At 45.2% G+C, this 23163-nt stretch overlaps 1 protein-coding gene and 4 non-coding genes across 5 annotated transcripts in view; 1 reads left to right on the forward strand and 4 right to left on the reverse strand.

Moving 5' to 3' along the window:
* Positions 1 to 403: 403 nt before the first annotated feature.
* trnaf-gaa (transfer RNA phenylalanine (anticodon GAA)) lies at positions 404 to 476 on the reverse strand. Its single transcript has one exon. It is a non-coding gene; the product is annotated as a tRNA-Phe (tRNA).
* Positions 477 to 1133: 657 nt separating this feature from the next.
* Positions 1134 to 1206, reverse strand: trnaf-gaa (transfer RNA phenylalanine (anticodon GAA)). Its single transcript has one exon. It is a non-coding gene; the product is annotated as a tRNA-Phe (tRNA).
* A 289-nt stretch (positions 1207 to 1495) lies between these two features.
* trnaf-aaa (transfer RNA phenylalanine (anticodon AAA)) lies at positions 1496 to 1568 on the reverse strand. The gene has a single exon. It is a non-coding gene; the product is annotated as a tRNA-Phe (tRNA).
* A 3179-nt stretch (positions 1569 to 4747) lies between these two features.
* trnaf-aaa (transfer RNA phenylalanine (anticodon AAA)) lies at positions 4748 to 4820 on the reverse strand. The gene has a single exon. It is a non-coding gene; the product is annotated as a tRNA-Phe (tRNA).
* Positions 4821 to 18927: 14107 nt separating this feature from the next.
* The window catches only part of nsmfa (NMDA receptor synaptonuclear signaling and neuronal migration factor a), a 28267-nt gene continuing 24031 nt past the window's right edge, over positions 18928 to 23163 (forward strand). Inside the window, 1 exon segment of the mRNA XM_076143352.1 lies at positions 18928 to 18998. Coding sequence (XP_075999467.1) covers positions 18928 to 18998 — 71 coding nt within the window.

The following is a 23163-nucleotide window of genomic DNA, read 5'->3' on the forward strand; positions in this document are numbered from 1 at the left end:
CAGGGACCCCCTACTATATTTATTATACAAAATTGGGCCTTGTGCCATGTATAAACATTGCTACCCTGTTATGGTGCATTCCATGCTAAGCTATTGAGTGACGTGCGGTGAGGTTCAGGAAGAGGTCTGGCTGGAGAGGGACCGACTCTATCAAAGTCAGATTTACAAATATATGAATTCAACAGAGGGGAATGCTCTCTCTCAAATGTGACAAATTCAACCATATCTAGATCATGTGGTTGAATTTGCCCCAAACTTGCAGCAAGTAATCCTTGTGCCATCTAGATGATGTGTTTGAAATTTTAGAGCTCTATATCTTTCATTGTCCAAGATATGGGCTTTTTACGAAAATGACGCATTTGGTCCATGGTTACACTGTCATCTTTGTAACATGGGTGGATGCTGCCGAAACCCGGGATCGAACCAGGGACCTTTAGATCTTCAGTCTAACGCTCTCCCAACTGAGCTATTTCGGCATGTAGATGAAGCATTTCTCTTTTAGTCATGTCGCTCCAGTTACATCCTTGTCCAAGCTATGGACTTTTTACAAAAATGACACATTTGGTCCATGGTTACACTGTCATTTTGCCTGAAGTGACAAAAATTAAAATTTGCCCCCAACTTGCAGCAAGTAATCCTTGTGCCATCTAGATGATGTGTTTGAAATTTTAGAGCTCTATATCTTTCATTGTCCAAGATATGGGCTTTTTACGAAAATGACCCATTTGGTCCATGGTTACACTGTCTTTTGTGTGACATGGGTGGATACTGGCGAAACCCGGGATCGAACCAGGGACCTTTAGATCTTCAGTCTAACGCTCTCCCAACTGAGCATATCTGGCATGTAGTTTGAGGATTTCTCTTTTAGTCATATCGCTCCAGTTACATCCTTGTCCAAGATATGGACTTTTTACAAAAATGACCCATTTGGTCCATGGTTACACTGTCATTTTGCCCGAAATGACAAAAATTGAAATTTGCCCCAAACTTGCAGCAAATGATTCTTGTGCCATCTAGATGATGTGGTTGGAATTTTTGAGCTCCATATCTTTCATTGTCCAAGATATGGGCTTTTTACGAAAATGACGCATTTGGTCCATGGTTACACTCATCTTTGTAACATGGGTGGATGCTGCCGAAACCCGGGATCGAACCAGGGACCTTTAGATCTTCAGTCTAACGCTCTCCCAACTGAGCTATTTCGGCATATAGCTCAAGCATTTCTCTTTCAGTCATGTCGCTCCAGCTACATCCTTGTCCAAGATATGGACTTTTTAAAAAATGACCCATTTGGTCCATGGTTACACTGTCATTTTGCCTGAAGTGACAAAAATTTAAATTACTAACTTGCAGCAAGTAATCCTTGTGCCATCTAGATGATGTGTTTGAAATTTTAGAGCTCTACATCTTTCATTGTCCAAGATATGGACTTTTTACAAAAATTACACATTTGGTCCATGTGTTACACTGTCATCTTTGTGACATGGGTGGATCTTGCCGAAACCCAGGATCAAACCAGAGACCTTTAGATCTTTAGTCTAACGCTCTCCCAACTGAGCTATTTCGGCATTTAGTTCTCAGATGTTCTTTTCATCATGTCGCTCCAGCTAATTCTTTGTCCAAGATATGAACTTTTTACAAAAATGACCCATTTGGTCCATGGTTACACTGTCAACTCCCCGAATTTACAACAATTTGCCCCAAACTTGCAGCAAATGATTCTTGTGCCATTTTGATGATGTGTTTGAATTTTTAGAGCTCTATTTCCTTCCTTGTCCAAAATATGGGCTTTTTAGGAAAATGACCAATTTGGTCATTTCTTGCGAATTTGACCAAAATTTTAAATTTTCCCAAACTTGCAGCAAATGATCCTAGTGCCATCTAGATCAGAGGTCTTCAAGAGGTCTGCGAAGGTACTGCAGGGGGGGTTGCGAAATTTGTGGTTGATGAGACAATTTTTTATTTTGGCAGTGGAAAGCAGACAAACAGAAAAAGCGGAAATACCTTAGTTGGGAGAGCATTAGACTAAATAACTAAATGTCCCTGGTTCAATCCCAGGTTTCAGCAGATATCACCCTTGTCACAAAAATGTCAACCATGAACCAAATGGGTCATTTTTGTAAAAAGCCCTTATCTTGGACAAGGTAAGAGCGAGACCTCTAGAAATTCAAACAAATGGCATTAGGATTATTTGCTGCAAGTTTGGGGAAAATTTTAATTTTGACACGACAGTGTGAGAATAGCTCAGTTAGGAGAGCGCTAGACTGAAGATCTAAATGGCTCCAACCTCTCCCCCGTGCAAGGCATCGATCACACAAGATGCCTTAGAAACGCACGGAATATCATGAAGGACCCCAGCCACCCCTCACATGGACTCTTTACCTTCCTTCCATCTGGTAGACGCTACCGGAGAATCTGGGCTGGGACTTCTAGACTCAAAAACAGTTTCTTCCCCCAGGCCATCAGGCTCCTCAACTAGTGACTTTGCACTGCTATCATTGGCACTCATGCCACTTTAGATTTATTTATAGGTTATAGTCTGTACATATATATTTTGGTCTGTATATATATATTTTTAGTCTGTATATACATGTTTTAATTCTGTTGTTATTTAGTCTGGTCTGCTTTCTGCTTCCATTTTCTTAAAAACCTAGTACTTTTGCGCAATTTGCACGAAAGTCAATTTCAATTTCATTTTCTATATGCTGCTGCTGATGTCTCGTCGTAAAGAATTTCAATGTACAGTATTACCCTGTGTTTTTTCTGGGCAAATGACAATAAACTTGAAACTTAACTTGAAACTTAAATGTGCGTGGTTCAATCCCAGGTTTCGGCAGAATCCACCCATGTCACAAAAATGTCAGTGTAACCATGGACCAAATGGGTCCTTTTCTTGAAAGTCCCATATCTTGGTCAAGGAAAGATATAGAGCTCTAAATTTTCAAACACATCTAGACACAAGAATCATTTGCTGCAAGTTTGGGGCAAATTTAAATTTTGGTCAATTTCGGGAAACATGACAGTGTAACCATGGACCAAACGGGTCATTTTTGTAAAAAGTCCATATCTTGGACAAGGATGTAACTGGAGCGATATGACTAAAAGAGAAATTCTCAAACTACATGCCAGATATGCTCAGTTGGGAGAGCGTTAGACTGAAGATCTAAAGGTCCCTGGTTCGATCCCGGGGTAAAAAGCCCATATTTTGGCAGTGGAAAGCACTTGAGCGCTATGACTGAAACAGAAATAGCGGAAAAAAATTGTTCAATCCTAGGTTTTGGCAGGTACCGACCTTTTCAAAAAAATGTCATAGTAACCCTGGACCAAATGGGTTATTTTTGTGGCAGGCCCATAATTTGGACAAGGAAGAAGCTACAGCTCCGGAATTTCAACCACATCATCTAGATGGCACTAGGATCATTTGCTCCAAGTTTGGGGCAGATTCAACCACATCATCTAGATGTGGTTGAATTTGTCGCATTTGAGAGAGAGCATTGCCCTCTGTTGAATTCATATTTGTAAATCTGACTTTGAAAGAGTCAGTCCCTCTCCAGCCACAAACCTCTTTGTGAACCTCACCGCACGTCACTGAATAGCTTAGAATTGAATGCACCATAACAGGGTAGCAATGTTTATACATGGCACTAGGCCCAGTGTGATATAAAACACAATTGTATACAATATATATATAGTAGGGGGTCCCTGCTCCATTTCTCCATCATTTTGGGGGTCCTTGGCCTGAAAAACATTGACCCCTGTTGAAGAAACTGTATGGGGCGATGTGCTTTTGGGGTAGAGTGAGTGCGTGGTGAGCAGGCAGAGTCTCGGTCAGGAGACTCGTTGGTATGGAGTGAGGTCAAGGAGGAGGCAGGTTATGATGCAACAACAGCTTTTATTGTTCGTGTTCTTTGGCCCTTTAGTTCTATGCTCGTGTGCTGCATCAAAGAGAGAAAGACAGAAACAATGAGTAATCAATCTCCAACAATAAACAAATCATAAACAAAACCTACCAAATCCAATATACAACATCCACTAGTCAGATAAATGTACACAATAACCATCAATTGCTAGTGAACAAATCAGTATCAAACAATTCCCATGGCCCGTGGCACATGTCCGGAAACAAAGGGCATCAGCCAGTTTGCAGCAAGATGCTAATTGTTACTCACGTTAACTGTGAAGATGCACACAGGAGACACAGGACTCAGGTATGCCGCATGAAGTTGAACAGAGGAGTGGGAAATGGGTGAACAAACAATTTATAGTCCCCAGTGCTACAGGGTTTCCTGGGCAGGTTGGCAAGGGGGAAGTGGGTGTGGTTTGGTGAGGTGACAGGGAAATTAGCTTGCTGTCTGGAGTCTGTTGGAGTCTTTTCACCTGATCTAGATGATGTGGTTGAATTTCTAGAGCTCTACCTCTTTCCTTGTCCAAGATATGCCAAAAACTGAGCTATTTCAGCTATTTCTGTTTCAATCATAGCGCTCAGGCGCTTTCCACTGCCAAAATATGGGCTTTTTACAAAGTGACACATTTGAACCATGGTTACACTGACATTTTTGTGACAAGGGGGATATCTGACGAAACCTGGGCTTGAACCAGGGACATTTAGATCTTCAGTGTAACACTCTTAGTGCCATCTAGAGGATGTGGTTGAAATTCTGGAACTCTCGCTCTTTCCTTGTCGAAGATATGGGCCTTTTACAAAAATGACCCATTTGGTCCATGGTTGATATTTTTGTGATAAGGGTGCCGAAACCTGGGATTGAACCAGGGACAGTTAGATATTTAGTCTAATGCTCTTGCAACTGAGCTATTTCTGCTATTTCTGTTTCAGTCATAGCGCTCAGGCGCTTTCCACTGCCAAAATAAATAATTGTCTTCTCAACCACAAATTTGCAGACCCCCTGTTGAAGACCTCTGCTATATTAGGTTTAAAAGCTCCATTCTGGATTCTATGCTACATTTACTCACAAAAAGCCTCGTCATCTTCACTGGTCCTTTTTACGTGTAGTTTAGAGGTTTCTTCTCTAATCCGAACTTGGTGCTTCTTCCCTGAAAAACGAAAAAGGGGAGGACAATGTCAAAGTATGTCAAGTTTCTATTTACTTCTGGGATAAATTCATGGTGAAAAAGCTTGGCCATGGAAATAGATAGAGCGCTAGAATTTCACACACTGCCTCTGGGGGGCACTACTATCAATTGGTGTAAGTTTGGAGAAAATTAACATTTTGGTCAAATTCCCCAGTAATGTCAGTGTAACCATGGACCAAATGGGTCATTTTTGAGAAGAGCCCATATTTTGGCCAAGGAAGGAGCTTGAGCACGACAATCTGAAACACAGGCCAAGGCCAATGAATAAATGATAAAATGTGTAATGATAAACTATCAAAGTTCTGTTGATGATAGGCTTCAACTTGGATGAAGTATTTCTTGGTGACCTTTAACAGGAAAAAGTGAGCACAGACATTAGATCAATGGAAGATGACTACAGTATATCACAATGCCTCAAGATGTACAGCAAATCCATTAGCTACCATTCAGCAAAGCACTTCCCTGTGAGAAGTAATGACTAGACAAAAGTCTCAGTTTCATATTAAGAAGACTTTACGTTATAATAATCCTGGCTGGGAAATCGAGAGATGCAAAATGAACCACACAGGCTCAGGAAACCACATTTATGTTTTTTTTAAATTTGAGTTGGAAAAAATATAACGATTATCATTATCACACTAATGACACCTGTCTGCCAGTTACACACACACACAGACACACAGACACACACACACACACACACACACACACACACACACACACACACACACACACACACACACAGGATCACATATACAGATAGATGATTAATTCCAGCTTTATTGATGGAATGGAGGTCCCATAACGAGCTCTTTTAATCCCCAGTATCCCTCAGGGATGTAACCTTGCATCCGCTTATTAATGAGTATACAGGGGTAAATATGGAGGAGAGAGAGGGAATAAGCAGCACACTCTGATCGATACATAACAGGGAGGAAAGTGCAGGGCAGAAAAATGGGGTGAGTGAGTTTAAGCTTCCTGGAAATGAGTCTTCTGAGAGAAAGAAAGGGAGCACAGTAAATGAGAGGTGCTAGTGTGTAGAGGTTTGGAGAGGACACGGCCATTTAGTCTGACCTTAAACAGAGGGACAGAGTGATTTATGGGAGGTAATGTGCATCCAGAACCTCTCTTAATATCTCTCTCCCTCTCTCCATCAATACAGGGCAGCTTTTGTTCCATTCCTCCCACATATTTCCAATTTCTTCAATCATCTTCCCCTGCCCAAAGGCTTTTGTAAAATGGGGACATAAAGGACTTAAACAGGTAAGTGGGTCACCGTGTGTTTCAGTAGTAAAGCACCCCTGTTACGCAGTACTACAAAAATAGAGTGTCAACACACAGATAGGTCCCCTTAAAAAAGTGTATGAGCAACTCTTACTTTACCCACATGGCACTTACATACTTTCCAAATAAAACACAACTTAGCACGCACGCACGCACGCACGCACGCACTCACGCACGCACGCACGCACGCACAATTTGGTCAATTCTAAAAAATTCTCCGTCATGAGGAATGGGTTATTTGATCCATTGAGGATATGTGGTTGAACCTTTGAGAAGCTGATCAATGGTAGTGTGTATGCAATTGTTTCCATATTGGAGCAGCTGAAAGCTTCACTTGCTTTAGTATCCACAAAGCGGCAGAAAGGAGAAATGATGACTAATAGACAAACCAGAAAATACTGCTTCAGTGTCACAATGTAGCATCTGTTCATGTTAGAATGACGGGAAAGGAGAAAGAGAGGAAAAGTGTGTCTGACTGTGTGTGTGTGTGTGTGGGCATGACTACCAATGGTGTCTGTGGGTGTGTGGTTCCTTATGCGCTATAATGCGTTACGCTGTCAGAGGTCAAGCTGAGAATAAAGAAGTCAGAGGTGTCGGAGAGTGAGCCACAGCGATTCTATCAGCTCTCTGTCAGCCTAATAATATCCTACCGGAGCCGTTGATTGGGAACACGAGGTGAGAACAGCAACGCCAGCCGAGTACGTCACCAGGTTTCTGCAGCTGCTAAAAGAAGAAAAACTTCTCCCGTGATAAATGCAGAGCCACAGGTTGTGAATATTTTCTGCCTGACTGAGCTATTCTGGAGCCGATACAGAAATACACCCGGGTGACTGCTGTGTTTTCACCTCAGACTGTCTCCCGTTCAGGCGTCTGACTTGGACGCACAAGTTTTCACATGTTCAAAAATAGCAAAATGCTCCAATTTATAACTAATCACTTTGAAATGCAAATGATGTGAAAATGGTTACATCATGCAAATGTAACCGCCGTGTGGCTTTAAGGCCTCGGCATACTTCAATTTCACACACCGTGAAAAAGTCACGTATGCCCGTCACATATTTTGAGTTTTCGTCTGGTTGATTACGGTACTGCACCTGGTAGAGGGTTTTCGTTTTGGGGACGAAGAGCGTTTGGTTTGTCCGCAGGATACAAACGACATTTGTAATTAAAAGCCATGTCCTGGGTGCTTCGTGTCAAGAGAATTGATTTATTTTCAACCAACATCCTGGTTACTGCCACAGGAAGCAGCAAAGCATCGAACAAAGACACTCATGAGCGGTTCGGAGTCACCAATCCACCTGATGTGTGCCTTTTGTCATCAAGATGGTGAGCAGGAGGCATGCAGGATTTTCCTTCCCCTTGAAAATGGTCAATAGTGTGTGTCTCTGTGTGTGTGTGTGTGTGTGAGATTGTCATGGTCTGAGTGAGTGCACAGCCTGTCACCACCAGGGTCTCCAATTGCTCACCCACTCAGCAGCCAGTGTCCACTCGTTTATCATTTCCCCCTTACTTCTGGTGCCTGTGTGTGTCGGTCTGGGAGCAGGATGGACCATCACTGGATTTCACTTTCTCCTTTCCCCCTTTCTACACTCTGCTCTCCACCCATCATTCACCGGTTTTTCATCCAATTTATGGACTAAGGGTTAATGGAACCGCTCCACTCAGTCGATCCCCGACGCCTCTTTCCATATCTATATGTCGACACGAGAGAAATCCTGATTCCTAAAGTGTTGCTGTAGTTTGTGCCGTCTTTGTTCCACACCCTGCAAAGATCTGAGGCGTCTTGTCTGTGTTGCCCCCAGAGGCTTTAGGGAACATAGAGCCAGGGAGCGCTGACCTTTCCTCTGCCTGAGCCATGAGACAGAACAGCATGCTGGGAAGCAGACGTGTTTGATCAGATCAATGTGCCCTTTGTCATCTCCTCCTCTGCCCCGTCTGCCCTGTCAGTCTGTGTATCTGCCCGCTCAATATATTTACAGATCATAGCCTTTGATTGCACGCATGCTTCAACAGCACCACTGACCATTAAAACAGAATTTAGATTTCTGTTCAGAGGCTGTGTCTGTTTGTCCAATTCCACACACACTGCCCTGCTTGTAGACAGTGCTGCCTCACGCTATTGGACCAGTAGGAGGTGCTACTGCAGCAACTAGGACCAGATTTCTTGGCTGGTTTCCACAAAGCCAACTGACCAAAACAAGACACCAAAATCAACAAAAAAATATAATGTAGCTTTATCCTGTGATTGATTATTAATAGGCGGAATGTAGTCTAAGATCTGGATACATTTAACTATTTTTTCTAGGGTCCTTATTATACCTAAGGATACAACAAAGGAGCCAACTTGAAAGGCAAAATTCTGTGCATGTGACCGACTCTGCTCGTGTCCGTTTGTCCCTGGCCTCGTGTCACTGCTCAGGGAGAGCAGGCGTGGCACAGGACAGACTGTTTCTGACACGGTGGCTTCATCACGGTGTCCCCGAGCAACAGTAAATCACTGCCCTCCTGCAAAGGACACGCTGTTCCTGATGGTTCTTGGTACGCTTCAACAGAGTCCTTAGACCTGTGTGTGTGTGTGTGTGTGTGTGTGTATGTGTGTGTGTGTGTGTGTGTGTGTGTGTGTATGCCCATGTACAGGAAGGAAATGTGTTGTCAGCTGATGTGTGGTGACATCATTGAACTTCATTTCTTCAGCTCTCTCTCCATCTCTCTCTCACTCTCTCTCACACACACACACACACACACACACTGAGGAAGTGAACAAAACCAGCAAGGGCACATTTGTCTGGGTAAACAGAGAGAAATGGGCCTCCATAATTCAACTTCCAGCCTGCAGGAGGACAGCCAGCATTGGCTCCAGTCCCTCATTCATCTGCAGTCTAACAGCGCTGGAGTGAAGCTCCATTCACTCCGGGTGAGACTAAAAAATACCCAGCGGACGTTTCTTGAGGAGCTGTTCTTATTTGCTTACATCGTAGTAACTTCAAACCCCGCAGGAGAGGAAACCTCACCACCGCTCAATTGTAATTCATAAATGCTGCCAACATCATAAAAGCTTTAACCCTTACTGGGATTGTTTTGTAGTGTAGTTTAATGCAAATACACACTCAGGATGTTGCTCCGTTCTCTGTCAGATTCACAGGTTGGCAAAACTAAAACTATTCTGGTTACATCTGAGAGAAGTCCTAATCGTCCTTGTGTGGCATCCAGCCGTCCACCTTAAGAGGAAACCTCAGCACACCTGTCTGAAGGGCTCTGGTATGGTAATGCAATTATAAGCAAGGGCCATTTAGAAAACAGCGGGGGTTGGTGCATTTAGGGACACTGGCACAGATTGAAGTGTTGGCAAGCCTTTTTTTAACACAATAAATTACCAAACTCACACCGCGGCATTCGGAGCATCAATCCCTGCTTGTAGCTTAATTACTGCACAATGTTAAGAGCGAGTTGGAACCAAAGTAAAGGTGATGTAATGGTCAGAGTGTCAGATTGCTTCTCTCAAGTGACTCTGCCAGTGTTCGAAGCTTATCAGATGTTAGACACACACACACACACACACACACACACACACACACACACACACACACACACACATACACACATACACACGCGAGAAACACAAACAAACATTTGGCCACATTCATTCCATTCATAATCTACCAGGGTCCAGACGTCTTAAAAATGAAATCTCGCAAAATCAAAGATCAAATGTGACTTAAGAGCAAGAAGAAGGAAAAGTGTAAGAACCATTTAAGAAATCGGGACTTTGCAACTGTTTATTGGCATTTGTTTCCAAATCTGTGTGTTCCCAGCCTGACACGACCAGCAGGGATCGTTCAGATATTCACTTTGTAAGTATTTATAAGCAATCTGGAGTCTTCTCCTCATTGGACTGCGGCTGTAGTTCGGCCCAAATAAAACCAAACAATAAAAACCTTGCTCGCTTCCAGCTGCTTTGGTTCTCGGCCCAAAGTGAAACAGCTTCACAGCCTCTGCCCGTTATGTTTACAATGACATGATCATCATCTGTCACTGCTTTGTATGTTCACTCACATGATTCTATTTCTATTCTCTGCACAGCTCCCTCATTCTACTCCCTCTCTCTCTCTCCCTCTCTCTCTCTCTCTCTCTCTCTGCTCCCTTCATCAGCTCGATCGCTCTCTTTTACCTCTAAGAGAATCAAACTGCCGGCTTTTCAGCCAACCACGGAGCACAGGATCCTATTAAGCGGGCAGAGCGGGAATATGTCACTCGGGAGCCGATGTTACGAGCGATTTAGTAGGGAGGGAAGGATGGGAAAAGAGGAGAATGGAAGGAGGGAGGGCGGGAGGGAGGGAGGGAGAGAGGGAGAGAGGGAGGTGTGCTGCAGTACCAAGGTGAGACAAGGTGGGGATAGGCATGGGTGTCACGTACGGAGAAGGCCTTCCCTCTTTGCTTCTTCGCTGTCCCCTGCTCTCTCTCACGCACACGCACACGCACACGCACGCACACACACACACACACACAATACTTAAAGAGCCGACATGAATGCCATTAGTCTCAGAGGTGATTCCAGACCCATAATGAGATTGGAGGACTGCCCTGTTAGAGTTATGGCACATTTTTACAACATTGTATATTCACCTGCTTACATCCAGACACACACACACACACACACACACACACACACACACACACACACACACACACACACACACACACCACACGACACCTCATCTCCCATCGTTTTTGAGTAACGACCACCGATTACAATTTTGGTTTTGTTCTTGATATTTGCGTGCGAATCAACGGGCGAAACAATGAAGTCAGAGATAAATTGACTTAACTTGCGTCCTCAGGTTATCAAGTCTTTTTCTATTGTTTTCTATTGTCATTTAATACTTCTTCTAATTACTCAGTGAGTTACTCCGCAGGTTATTGTGTTACACTGAACGGGGTTTTCATCTCCGTTCCATCCGACGCAATCTACGCCCAAGTCTGCCCTGGTTACATAAGGATCGCGGCCGTTTGATCGGTCGTGCCGGGAGCTTCAATGGCGGAAAACCTGCTTGCACCTTTCTTCTTCAGTCCATGCATATCGAGCGTGAAGACGAAGGCAAGCTGGGTGTCATCTTATTAGCAGACACATCAGGTCACACAGGTCACACTGGTTAACTGCAGATTGTGTAAGATGGTGAGAGGAGCTCTTCTTCACGCATGCATGGCCACAATATGGGACTGAACGTACACTGACTCTCCTGGGACTCAAACACTTTTTTTGTCACATGGATGATGTAACTATTTGACACCAACATGAGCTACAAACTCTTATTATAGTGCAAATGTGTTAATGTGCCTTTTTTTTGCCTTTGCCACCTCGTATGGTCAAGCGTGAATTCTTGCTATTCTGTAAAGGAAAGAGCCGAGGAAGATCGTTTGACTCTCAGCTGATGTGACGCGTACAGGAAACCACTTTAGTAAATCACAACCTGAGCTCCATCTTGGCACAAATATGCAAAATGATCTAATCTGCGGAAGCGGTCGCGAGGTTTCCAAAGGAGGGAAAGCTTCTGACGCTTCTGTACGAGAAGGAGGAGGAAGAGGAGGAGGAGGAGGAGGAGGAAGAGGAGGAGGACAGGTGAGAAAGCAAGAGCAAGTTGACAAACAGGGACAGCCAGTGCTCCAGCTTTCCCTGCATCTTCCAATCGTCAAGTGAATGACTTAAGACCTTTTGATCACCAGAATCATCTCCGGGATCCCGCGGCTCATTGAACACCGAGGGATGAATGTCAGGGGGCGTGGGCAGACGAGGTCACGGGGATTCCCGTTAACCAGGGAGAATGACAATTACCGGGCCCACCGGCTCGGCGCGGCAGTGACGGAGTGCAGGAGGATGAGTCACCGGGACAGACACGGGGGTTCTGCCCTCTAATGAAGCAAATGTCCACCGCTGAAAAATAATGAGGGCTGTCCTGAGTCTCCGGGGCCGCAGGGAGGAGGTGGAGGAGATCATGGCGTTTGATGCAGACTCACCCACTGGATGACAAAGACAGCTGTGTTCCCTCTCCTCTCCTCTCCTCTCTTTCTTTCTTATCCCAACATCTCATTTCATTTGTGGACCTCATTTCCCACAGGCCGTCTTCTCTTCTCCGTCTATTAGATTTGTGTTTCCCAATCCGCCCACTTAGTATCCTTCATCATGAAGTCTCCCTCTACGATTCTCTGGCTGTCTTTGCGTTTCTCCAAGTGCTTATTTTGGGTCAGACGTTTTCTGGAAGCCTCAGCCAGCCGCCGTCTGTTTCAGCGGCGAGCTACATGGCACCGCCGCTCAGTGCGCCCTCCAATTCCACCGCAATCCTGGAAGAGCCGTTCTGACTGAAAACATGAAATCCTATCTTTGCCAAGTGGCTCTTCAGTATTCTTACTATTCAGTGAGAAGAAGGTTTGGACTGGGAAAGACAAAACCACATAAATGATTCATGGAAAAGAAGATTGAGGGCAGAGAATGATCCCACTAGGTTGAATGAATTTGTCTGCGATAAAGGAAAACTGGCAACCTCCACTTTGAGATGCAAAAAGCTCTAAAAATCTCCAAAAAGCTAATTTATTCATCAGATACTGCAAATCTACTACACAACTCACCTTTAATTCAAAGTGCCGGCCTTAGTTTTCATTCTGTAATCACCACAAACTCAATTGAAACGGTTCCAAGTGAAAACTCCTCTGCCGGTTGATGTTAAGATGACATTGTCATTTGAAACAATTTGTCAAACGCCACATTATCATGAATACCGATGACATATTTATTCAGGCCTGTTGTGGCGTGTCAGCTGTGTGTAGCGGACCAACACGAGGCAGCACCATACGTCCAGTTTGTCCCCTGCACAGGCGGGACGAGCTCACGCTTGGCTTATCAGATACAGTGAGGCTGAGCCAGTGTCATTCTATTCACTCGGTGCTCCTTAGGGTGAGATTGATGATGTGGCCGGCCCGTGTATGCAGAGGGGATGAATGGCTGCTTGGCTGACCTTGTTCCGTGGTTTATTGTCTACTGGTGCCGTTGGCTCCAGTGTGGATCGTGGACACAGGAACTGAAACAACGTGCCAAATCTCAGATTTGTGCAGAAATCTAAAGGACTGTAGCTCATAAAGTGTCTCTCTACTTTGGAACTCTACATTATCGCTCTCAACCTTGATCCAAACCCATATCCTGCTATTCTAATTGGAAAACAGCATGTGTGTGTGTGTGTATGTGTGTGTGTGTGTGTGTGTGTGTGTGTGTGTGTGTGTGTGTGTCCAGTTGTACGTTAGATATAAATATATGATACATTCATATTAACATACAAAGTTACAAGACAAACTAGCCCGGAAATACGTCGGCCCTGATACTGAGACCTTTCACACACACACACACACACACATACATACACACACACACACACACACACACACCATCATACTTCCTCTTCTCCCTGCCTGCACATGCACCACACAATCCATCATCTGCTTCTCCTCCACCAGCACACTTCATTCCTGCGCCTCCTCTCTGTCACTTTACTGCTGCCATCCATCTCGGCTCATCCTCCCCCCTCCTCCTCCCTCAGCCCTCCCCCACCCCTCTATCAGGTGAGCAGGTTCCTCACTTACAGAGGCTTTGCGGCATCGTTTGAAGTTGTCTTGCCTGCACAGACACAGACATCAGGGTTTTTCCCAGAATAGGGAATTCTTTGGTGGCTGCTAAAAACCGTCTCTGTCTACACAACAATGAAAAAAGCAAATAATGTCCTTTGCTTCATTGCGAGATATAGACATCCAACGCCAAAGAAAGACACTGACCCGAGGAAATGCTGCTACCAAAGATGACTGGAGAAAACTGGACACCTTAATGTGTCAAAGTGTCCATGAGTCATCAGCTCAGTCCAACCTCAAAGCTTAAACGCTCACCAATTATGGGCTAGGCTAAGCTACCTGCCCTCATCAGGCAGATACAGGACGGGAAGCCAAAGGTGGCAGATGGATGGAGTCAGTCAGCTGTGAGGGATTAAAGATGAATTTAATGTGCTTAAGGTTTATCTACAGAGCAAAGATGATCAGATTAACATCCTGAGACTCCTGTGACTTTAAATCAAACTGTGGATTAGAAAGGATCGTGACAGTTAAACAGTTACATCATGTTTTCATAACAAAACAAAGCTACAGCACATTTACAACAGAATGGTGAAGGAGGCTGATCATCTGCATACATACACACATACACACACACACACACACACATTCATACATGTTGCCTCATGTCAGTAACCTACTGAAACACTCTCACACTTATATTACAACCTTGCTCAATCAAGAGCTGAGACAGTGTCAGGAGGTTTATGTTGCTTGGTAACCACCTGCTAGTCATTCCATTTTCACATCAAGTATTAATACAGATTTTTAGGCTAAAACAGTTCAGTCACCTGTGTGGAGGGTTGCAGTTACTACAGCAGACAGATGATGAAGTTGTAGGGACACCAGTTTGCTATGCGTCCTTGGTAAATATACGAAGGAAAATGGTGAGAATATGTCAATCACAGCTCGTATCACCGCATCAGCAGAGACCAAATGACACAACACTGATTAACTTTACTGCAGTACGGTTGGCTCACACACACCCACACCCCCCCCCCCCCACACACACACTTAAAGCACAACTCAAGCTGAAAGTGCATGCCTGGGGTTTCGACCATTAGTGAACGAGTGGAGTGAACGACTTTTAATAACGGAGGAAGATCAGAGAGGAAAAACAACATTAACACAGAGAATTTAATAACATTTTCTGACTAAGTGGATGACGGTGTATTCATCATCTGCTCTGACATACTGATTAAGTTCTCTTTCACCCCGGGAGCCAGTTTGCAGCCATAAACCTGCTCTCCACACTTAGAGCACCGCAGCTGTCACAAGTGGTCTTCATTCCTACGTAACTCCTAATGTGCCCACCTCCTCTGAAGCACAAATGCTTCAATTACACAACTGGAAATCCCAAACAAAGCCCAGGTAGTTCGAACTATGAGCACATCCGGCTTCTGAATTTGAAGCCAAAGTTGCCGTTTGTGTGGTTTAACCTTTAACATATATCAAGTCAAGTTTATCCAAACATCTCAAACATCCCCCGAAAACCATCACAAGAGGGAGCAAACCGTGGCTGAGGAGATTCAAAGAAAGACTTCTTCTCCTTCAGCCAGGCGTGCAGGTGCGGAATCAATAAATAGAAAGAGAATAAATATTTGTGGAGAGAATATAAATTGAAATCTTCACTCCGGAGAACTTCTTCAACATCACAAACACACCGTAGGTCACATTGACCTGCAGAGACCTGCGACATTCTGTGCACGGTTAACTTTTAAAAGTCAAACAATGGAAACAACTTAGTTTTTGCAGCTTCTCTGCTCATTTCTGTCCCTTTACAGTTTCATCCTACAGCCATTTGCTACATTTCAGCACCATGGAGAGCTGCTACATCCATTAAAAGCTTTATGTACACAAACAATACACATTTAATACAAAGAGCTGTGACAAGGTAAGGTTATAAAAGTTACTAATGGGATAATTTTGTTTAATTCAGCAGTCAAATACAGCAAATGAGACCAAAGCAAACGACCACATGGAGGAATCTTTAATGTGGCTAGATCCTCCTAATGTAAATAGATCTTTGTTAAATCAAAGCCCTTAAAAAGAGCGAGGACTGTGCAGTGTGTTAGGACCCAAACAATAACTGCTACTACTACTACAAACATACACACACACACACACACATGCACACAGACCTCCTTAATTTCCTCAGTCAAGTCTAGTTTGGTGTAATATTAGAGAAACTCAGATCTATCAAGTTGGTATCATAACACTGTATCATATATGAATAGGAACCTTCGTTCAGCATGTTGTAGCTTCAAGTTGCCTTCCTGCATGTCAATGAGCTTGTCTTACATCTGTATTGGAGCCCCGAGTGTGTATTTTGCTGCGTGCGAGTGACATTTGAGCCTGTCGGATGTCGTAAACAGCCTCTATCGATCTGTAATGCTATCAATCAAAACGCAGCGCGCATTGTCAGGGTCACAGGCGCTGATTTCTTGGGAAAACGTGAATTTACGGTCGATGCGCGTCTCCTCTTCACTGCCTTTCATCTCTTTTCATCTCTGGTCCCTCCATCTTTATTCATAGCTGCGCCAAGGACGTTCTGTTTCCCGTCTTGTGTGTCTGTTAGCAGGACAGCTCTTGTGGCCTGCCTGCCTGATGGTGGCGCTGTAATAACCACTCCTAGTCACAAAGTCACAAAATCGAAATTCTCATCCACTGTAACCAAACTCAACCTGATGGTGTCGCAGCCACACTTCTGCATGAATCCCTTTCCTCCCTGTGTGTGTTTCCTGCACACATGTAAACACACAGCAAAGGCAAACACGGAATTCATAAACCACAAGTTACAAAACCACACTTTTGATTTGGATCTTTCATGTTTTGCAGCATATTTCATCACGGCTCGTCTCCCGCTGACTTTGCCGAGGCTACAAACAGCGCAGCACTGCTTTCATTCTAAAAAAGAAGAGGGGAATCTCTCCCTTATCTCTCCCTTGGTTGGTTTTCCCTGCGTGTCTTTGTTTCATCTGCATGCTGCCCCTCCCCTCTGCCCTCTCTGCCCTCTGCTCCCGTCTGCCAGCGCCTCTCTACCCTTTAATCATCCTACCGCTTTCCATCATTCCTCTCTTTTCCTTCCTGTTCTGCCTTATAGCGAGGAAGCTCCACCATCCTCTCCTTTCTTCGGCCCATTCATCCCTCGCTCCTCTGGCTCATCTACAGTCCCTCCACATACGCTCGCTCTGTCTCGTCAGACCTGCCTGGAATTATTTACTGTTTAATGGCCTACAGCAGCTCGCACACCGGCCCAGCAGTGCTTTGCTTTATTTATTGATTTTCAATCCTTTTGTCTTAGTGTGTTTTGTGTGTGTGTGTTGGTGTGTGTGTTGGTGTGGGTGTGAGATGGAAACACATGCCATGATATAAATCCCAAGGACGCCCAGCACATTCAGAGCAGTGGTGAAATGACCTGTAGATTGAGGGATTGATTGATTTGACGTTTGAAGGCTAATGGGCCGTTACCGGGCGATTGGTCTGCTGCTGCTGTGATATTATGAATGTAGATACAGAAGTATAGAGACTAAAGAGCCATTTTCATCAACAAACTGACTTTCTCCTGTATGAACGGTGAACATGAGCGTCACTATTTCACTGATCTCAAACTCATAGACCAACAGAAAAGCCCTCTCGCTCAAGTCGCTCATCCTCGTCTGCAGCCACCTGAAGAAATGTGGATACTGAAGGACCTTCGCCTTTGTGCCTATAAGAGGTTTTGGATTGGAGCGGAATATTGCATCACAATTCTCTAAACTCAACCTGAACTCTGCTGCTGTCTGGGAGGGACCGTCTAAAAATGACACTTACTGTCAAAAGGTGCCTTGGCTCAAAAAAGGTTGAAAAATTGGTTGCCTTAGACAACCAATCACAGTTGTGGTTTATCTGGATAGAGTCAACACACAGTCAACACCGGCCCAAACACAGCCTGCTCACCCAAAAAGATGGATATTTTGTAAACAAAGTAATATATACAGTATATCTATGTATCACTCTCACTCTCATCACTCTCACTCACTGAGCCCAGAGCTCCCTCTATCTTTGACTGGGGCTCAAAGTCTCTCCATTTGAAAAGTGTGTGTGTGTGTGTGTGTGTGTGCGTGTGAGAGAGATGTTATTACATAACATTCGGTTAACCTCAACATTAGTTATGCCATCTACTGTGTGTGTGTGTGTGTGTGTGTGTGTCTCCACAGTGAGACGTAACTCCTGGAAGTGAATGGAAAAGGTTCTTAAATTAGACTACAGTCCTCATCTACCTCAACGCTGCCACCCATACTGTAAATAGCATGAGGATGATGAGGAGGAGGATGATGAGGATGATGATGCACCCACCCATGCCATCCTCCCGTTGTATTTTCGGATCAATAGGAGAAAGAGGGAGGGAGGAAGGTAGAGAGAGAGAGAGAGTTCCCAGTCTGTGTTTTCAAGAGGCTGCTCATCACAGCTGTGCTTCTCCCTGCATGTACGTGCTCCTACAGAGAGAGAGAGAGAGAGAGAGAGAGAGAGAGAGAGACAGAGAGACAGAGACAGAGAGAGAGAGCTAGAGAGAGAGAGAGAGAGAGAGAGAGCGAGAGAGAGAGACGGAGAGAGAGGCGTAGAGAGAGGTAGAGAGTCAGAGAGAGAGAGAGAGAGAGTCAGAGAGAGAGAGAGAGAGAGAGAGAGAGAGAGAGAGAGAGAGAGCGACTGCACGCCTGACGCTTCCCTCTCCTCTTCCTCCTCCTCTTCTCATTCTCCAGGTCTCCGTCTCTGCAGGCGTGTGTGTCCTGCTCCCGGATTTCCCCTTTAACTTTTTTCCTCTTTTCTTTTTCTATCGTCCTCTCGGCTGTTTTCTCGTCGCATTCCTTTGTCTCCCGAGTCTTTTGGAATGAACCGCTTTCCTGCCTGCGTCGTTTCCATGTCAGCATGGGAACTGCCGTGTCCAAAAGGAAGAATTTAAGAAACGATGCGATATCTTCTGTGGCGGCAAAAGTTAGGTGAGTGAGCATCTTTGTGTTCGTGGGTTTGAGTCCCGCAGCAGCATCGCGGGAGTCTCGCCACATTTGGGTCCAGACTCGAGTGAACTTAACCACGCGTGCTGGTTTTTGCGCACCTGCCTGCGTGTTTATGCGCGATCACTGCGCTATGCTGTGTTTGGAATGCGCAGAAGGGCTATTGCCTTTTCGTATGTCTGTCTCTCTGCCTGCGTGTTTGTCTGTCTGTCTGCCTGCCCGTCTGTCCCGTCTGTCTGTCCCGTGTGGCTGGACAGACATGTGCACTTCACCGTCTCCGCCGTGCGCGCCTGGACACGCACGTCTCCATGTTTCCCCCCGCGGCTGCTGCTGCGTGGGTTTCTTATGAATGGGGGCCTGGTTGTGTAATGAAAGTCTTCCATGGAGGAAAAGCAAAGCAAAGCAGAGCCAGACTGCTGCTGCTGCTGCTGCTGCTGCTGCTGGCGCGGGTTCGCATCCTCACTCTCACTCACATCCCCTGAAATAGCATCGACCACGGGTTTCATTCGAGGAGAGAGAGACACACACACACACACACACACACAGCTTCCTGTCTGGCTGCATCGACCTCATCAGCTGCCTTCACACCCCGGCGGCGTCCAAATCATCCGCCTGTCAATTCATCAATCACTCTGATCGACTCGGTCGTATGCAGTGATCACCATTGATCATCAATCAGACTCAGTCACTGGGGCGGCCGCAGAGGGCAACGGGGATTCGGCTGTAGAAAGCAGTTAGAGTCGGGGACAATTTGGCAGCAGCCCAGAGAGGCTGTTAAGGGACAGAACATAGATATAGAATGTATAGATTGAATGGAATGGACAGACAGGCATCCAGCTGTTACAGAGGGAGGAGGGAGGAGAGGAAGCCTGAACCGCAGTTTGTCTCCAAACCACGTGTGCCTGTGTCCGTCCGTGTGTGTGTGTGTGAGTGTGAGTCAGTGCGTGCCTAATCTACGCAGAGGACGTGAGGAGCGGATATCGACGCGAAGCCCCGCTGCTGCAGGTCCCGCCGTGTTTCCATTCAAGTCAATGGAATGACCTTGACACGGACGTGCAGACGCGACGACATGCACAGATGTGTGGGATGTGCTCTTACGTCACTCTTCGTGCATGTGCATGTGTGTGCGCGAGAATGTGTCGCTCATATGCAATGACAAGAGACTATGGAGAGGGAGACCTGAGAGAGAGAGAGAGAGAGAGAGAGAGAGAGAGAGAGAGAGAGAGAGAGAGAGAGAGAGAGAGAGAGAGAGAATGAAGGTTGACTTCATTTGAATGAAAAATTACACATTCCACACACACACACAGACACACACACATTCCTGTACATACCGCAGCTACTTAGTTCTCTCCCTCTCACACACATTTCAGAGTTTAATTGTAGCTCTGCTCCCTCATGAATTCTGCTGCTTCAATATTTATCAGCCACTCTCACCTGCACACAACCTCATGAATGTGCAAGCGAGCACAGGGAGATGCTCTCTCTTTCTCTCGCTCTCTCTCTCTCTGCTTATACACACTATACATGCAGGTGGTGTGTACACCTACATTGCTCTGACTGCTGTGTTTGATCTTCACTCTCTGCTGTCTGAAGGGCAGCCTGCCTCTCCCTCCCTCTCTCTCCCTCCCTCTCCCTCCCTCCCTCCCTCCTAATATTGCTGTTATTCTGTACTGGAATATATCAACATATGAATTAAAGTAAAGGACTGCAACTGTGAAATACAGATATTATAAGAGGCTGAGTAGCAGTTCCTTATGATGAAGGCCTGGATGTACATTTGCATTTATCTGTTCAGTTATTCTTTAGATTAGAAGACTTTTCACCAAGTTGATTTGAGGCCAAAGATAGATTATTCTCTTTAGAAACGTTGAGGCTGTAAATAGTCTGTTTACTGCCAGCGGTGCCTGTTGACAAAACGAGTAAAATAGGCCCTTTATTTTATTGTTATTTACTTTGGATTGCAGCGAGTTCGTCAGATGAAATTGTTCCTCTGCGAGCACTTAACAGTCTTAGCGACTTTCACCCCCATGTTCCTATAGACTAGAGCCTGTAGGGTGAGTGAGTGACGCTCACACACACTTGGCTTGACTCATCCCTGTCTCATCCCGGCCATTGAGCATCGATGTCGCCTGAGCCTTCACATCGTATAGCATCAGAGGGGACAGAACATCAAACAGTGCAGGCTGAGTGGCTGCACTCATCAATGGATCCTCCTTCTGATGAATGACTCACATCTCTATGCTGGCCTCTTTACATTATGCACCAACGCAAACACACCTGCACATATTTAACACCTCAGAAGACTGTGGGTACAAATCCTTAAATGTAAAATGTAAAATGTAGTAAATGTGAAGAGTGACTCATTTAATGTCACAAAGAGTTATCGCATGCTAAACACAAAATCTGAATTTGACAGTAGGCGGGGAATTGTACTCAAGCACTTCCTGTCCACTTCTACCTTAGAGGCGAATGAAAGAAGGTGCGTCGAAGTCTGAGTCATCACTCTGTTCCATTAGAGAGCACACACACACACACACACGCACACACACACACACTCCTCCCTCCATCGTCTCCGTCTCCCATAGGCACACTTGCTGTACACACACACACACACACACACACACATTTTGATCCCTTACTCGCTACGTTCATTCATTTCCTTCTGCTGAACCCGGACCTTTTATAACTTCACCTTGCTCAACATCTGTGCCTGTAATTGTAATTCCTCTGAGTGTGTATCATCTCTCTACATGCTGGTGTGAGAGTACAGCATATACATTTACATATATCGACACACTCCCCAAGTGGCAGGTTGGGGGTCAAGCTCTCCCACCGTCAGCAGCACATACAAAGAAGTGAGCGAGCATCTTGAAGCGCCACATACAGAGATGTACTAACAGAGATCTAGAGTCGGCTACAGACAAATTGCTGCAGAATTCTGCCGCAAAAGGTAAAACGCTTCGACCGTTTCTCTCACCTAGAGAGGAACGCCGCTGTCGATTAGCCGAAGGGCATTGGACAACGGCGCCCAGAGAGCTGCGGGGGCGTCGAAGATGAAAGCAGTGGGATTTTTCGCAGAACCATGCAAATGAAACAGGGGGGGCTTAGTTCAATCAGGACAGCAGACGAGAGCCGACATCTTTGTTAGCTGCCCGGCTATTGGCTCGATGCGAGGGGTCACCGCAGTGTTACATGTTTGAGTTTTACAAAATGCTAATTCATCAGACACACTGGAGCTCGGCGGCAGAGAGAGAGTTCTGCACTGCTTACTTCAGATGAGCCCCTTTGCTTTCAGTCATCCTGCCTCTGCCATTGAAAGATAGACAGTACGTTATATATTGTTGTGCTTAAAGAGGAGGAAACGATGCAGCCTGAATATAAGACAGCAAATATTTTATCTCCCATCCGCTCCTCCTGTTATTCACACAGACTGCTAAATTACTTTCCAGAGATGCGCTGAAACAAGCAGATTTCACTGATTAGGCCGTGAAAAATAATTACGCTTCCAGCAGTTTTATGCGCTTGCTTGTGTCTGTTTACAAGGCTGCATTTATCTCTGTAATATCTCAGATAGTATTACCATGAACAGTGTGTGTGTGTGTGTGTGTGGGGGGTGGGGGTCAGTTGCATCACTCCGTTATGCTGAAGGTGAAGCCTTTCAAACACAGAGATTGTCCCATTATGCATCACACTTCGCAGAACCACGATTAATATTTCAAAGTCTCAACTGCTCTTGACAGATGCAACAGGTTCTCATCACCACCCCGTGATATGAATCTGCATGTGTGGCGACTGTATGTGTGTGTGTTAGTAAGAAATCCAATTCAATTAGTCCATCGGAGTGAGGATTCAATTTAGCAGGATTAAGAGTGAGGAATCTCTTTGCTTGGCAGCGCATTGTTTACAATAGGTAGACACAAGGGAGACATCAGCTCTAATGACATTCAGATCAGTGGGAACTCCGCCAGGGGAGCTATGGTCTGTTCTCAGTCGTCATTTGTTTGTCCTCAAGAGACACGGACGGGTCACAGCAACACACAAAGCATCAGAATCCAGCCGGGAGAAGGAATTACGTAGGGATCAATAAGGCATTGAGAGGCTGTGTTACAGCAGTAAGGCCGTGTGTGTGAGGAGACGTACAGTATGTCTT

This window comes from Genypterus blacodes, unplaced genomic scaffold (genome assembly GCF_046128005.1).
Source record: "Genypterus blacodes isolate CSIRO-AG114 ecotype Tasmania unplaced genomic scaffold, CSIRO-AGI_Gbla_v1 ptg000023l_1, whole genome shotgun sequence".
In the NCBI taxonomy this organism is placed as follows: domain Eukaryota; kingdom Metazoa; phylum Chordata; class Actinopteri; order Ophidiiformes; family Ophidiidae; genus Genypterus; species Genypterus blacodes.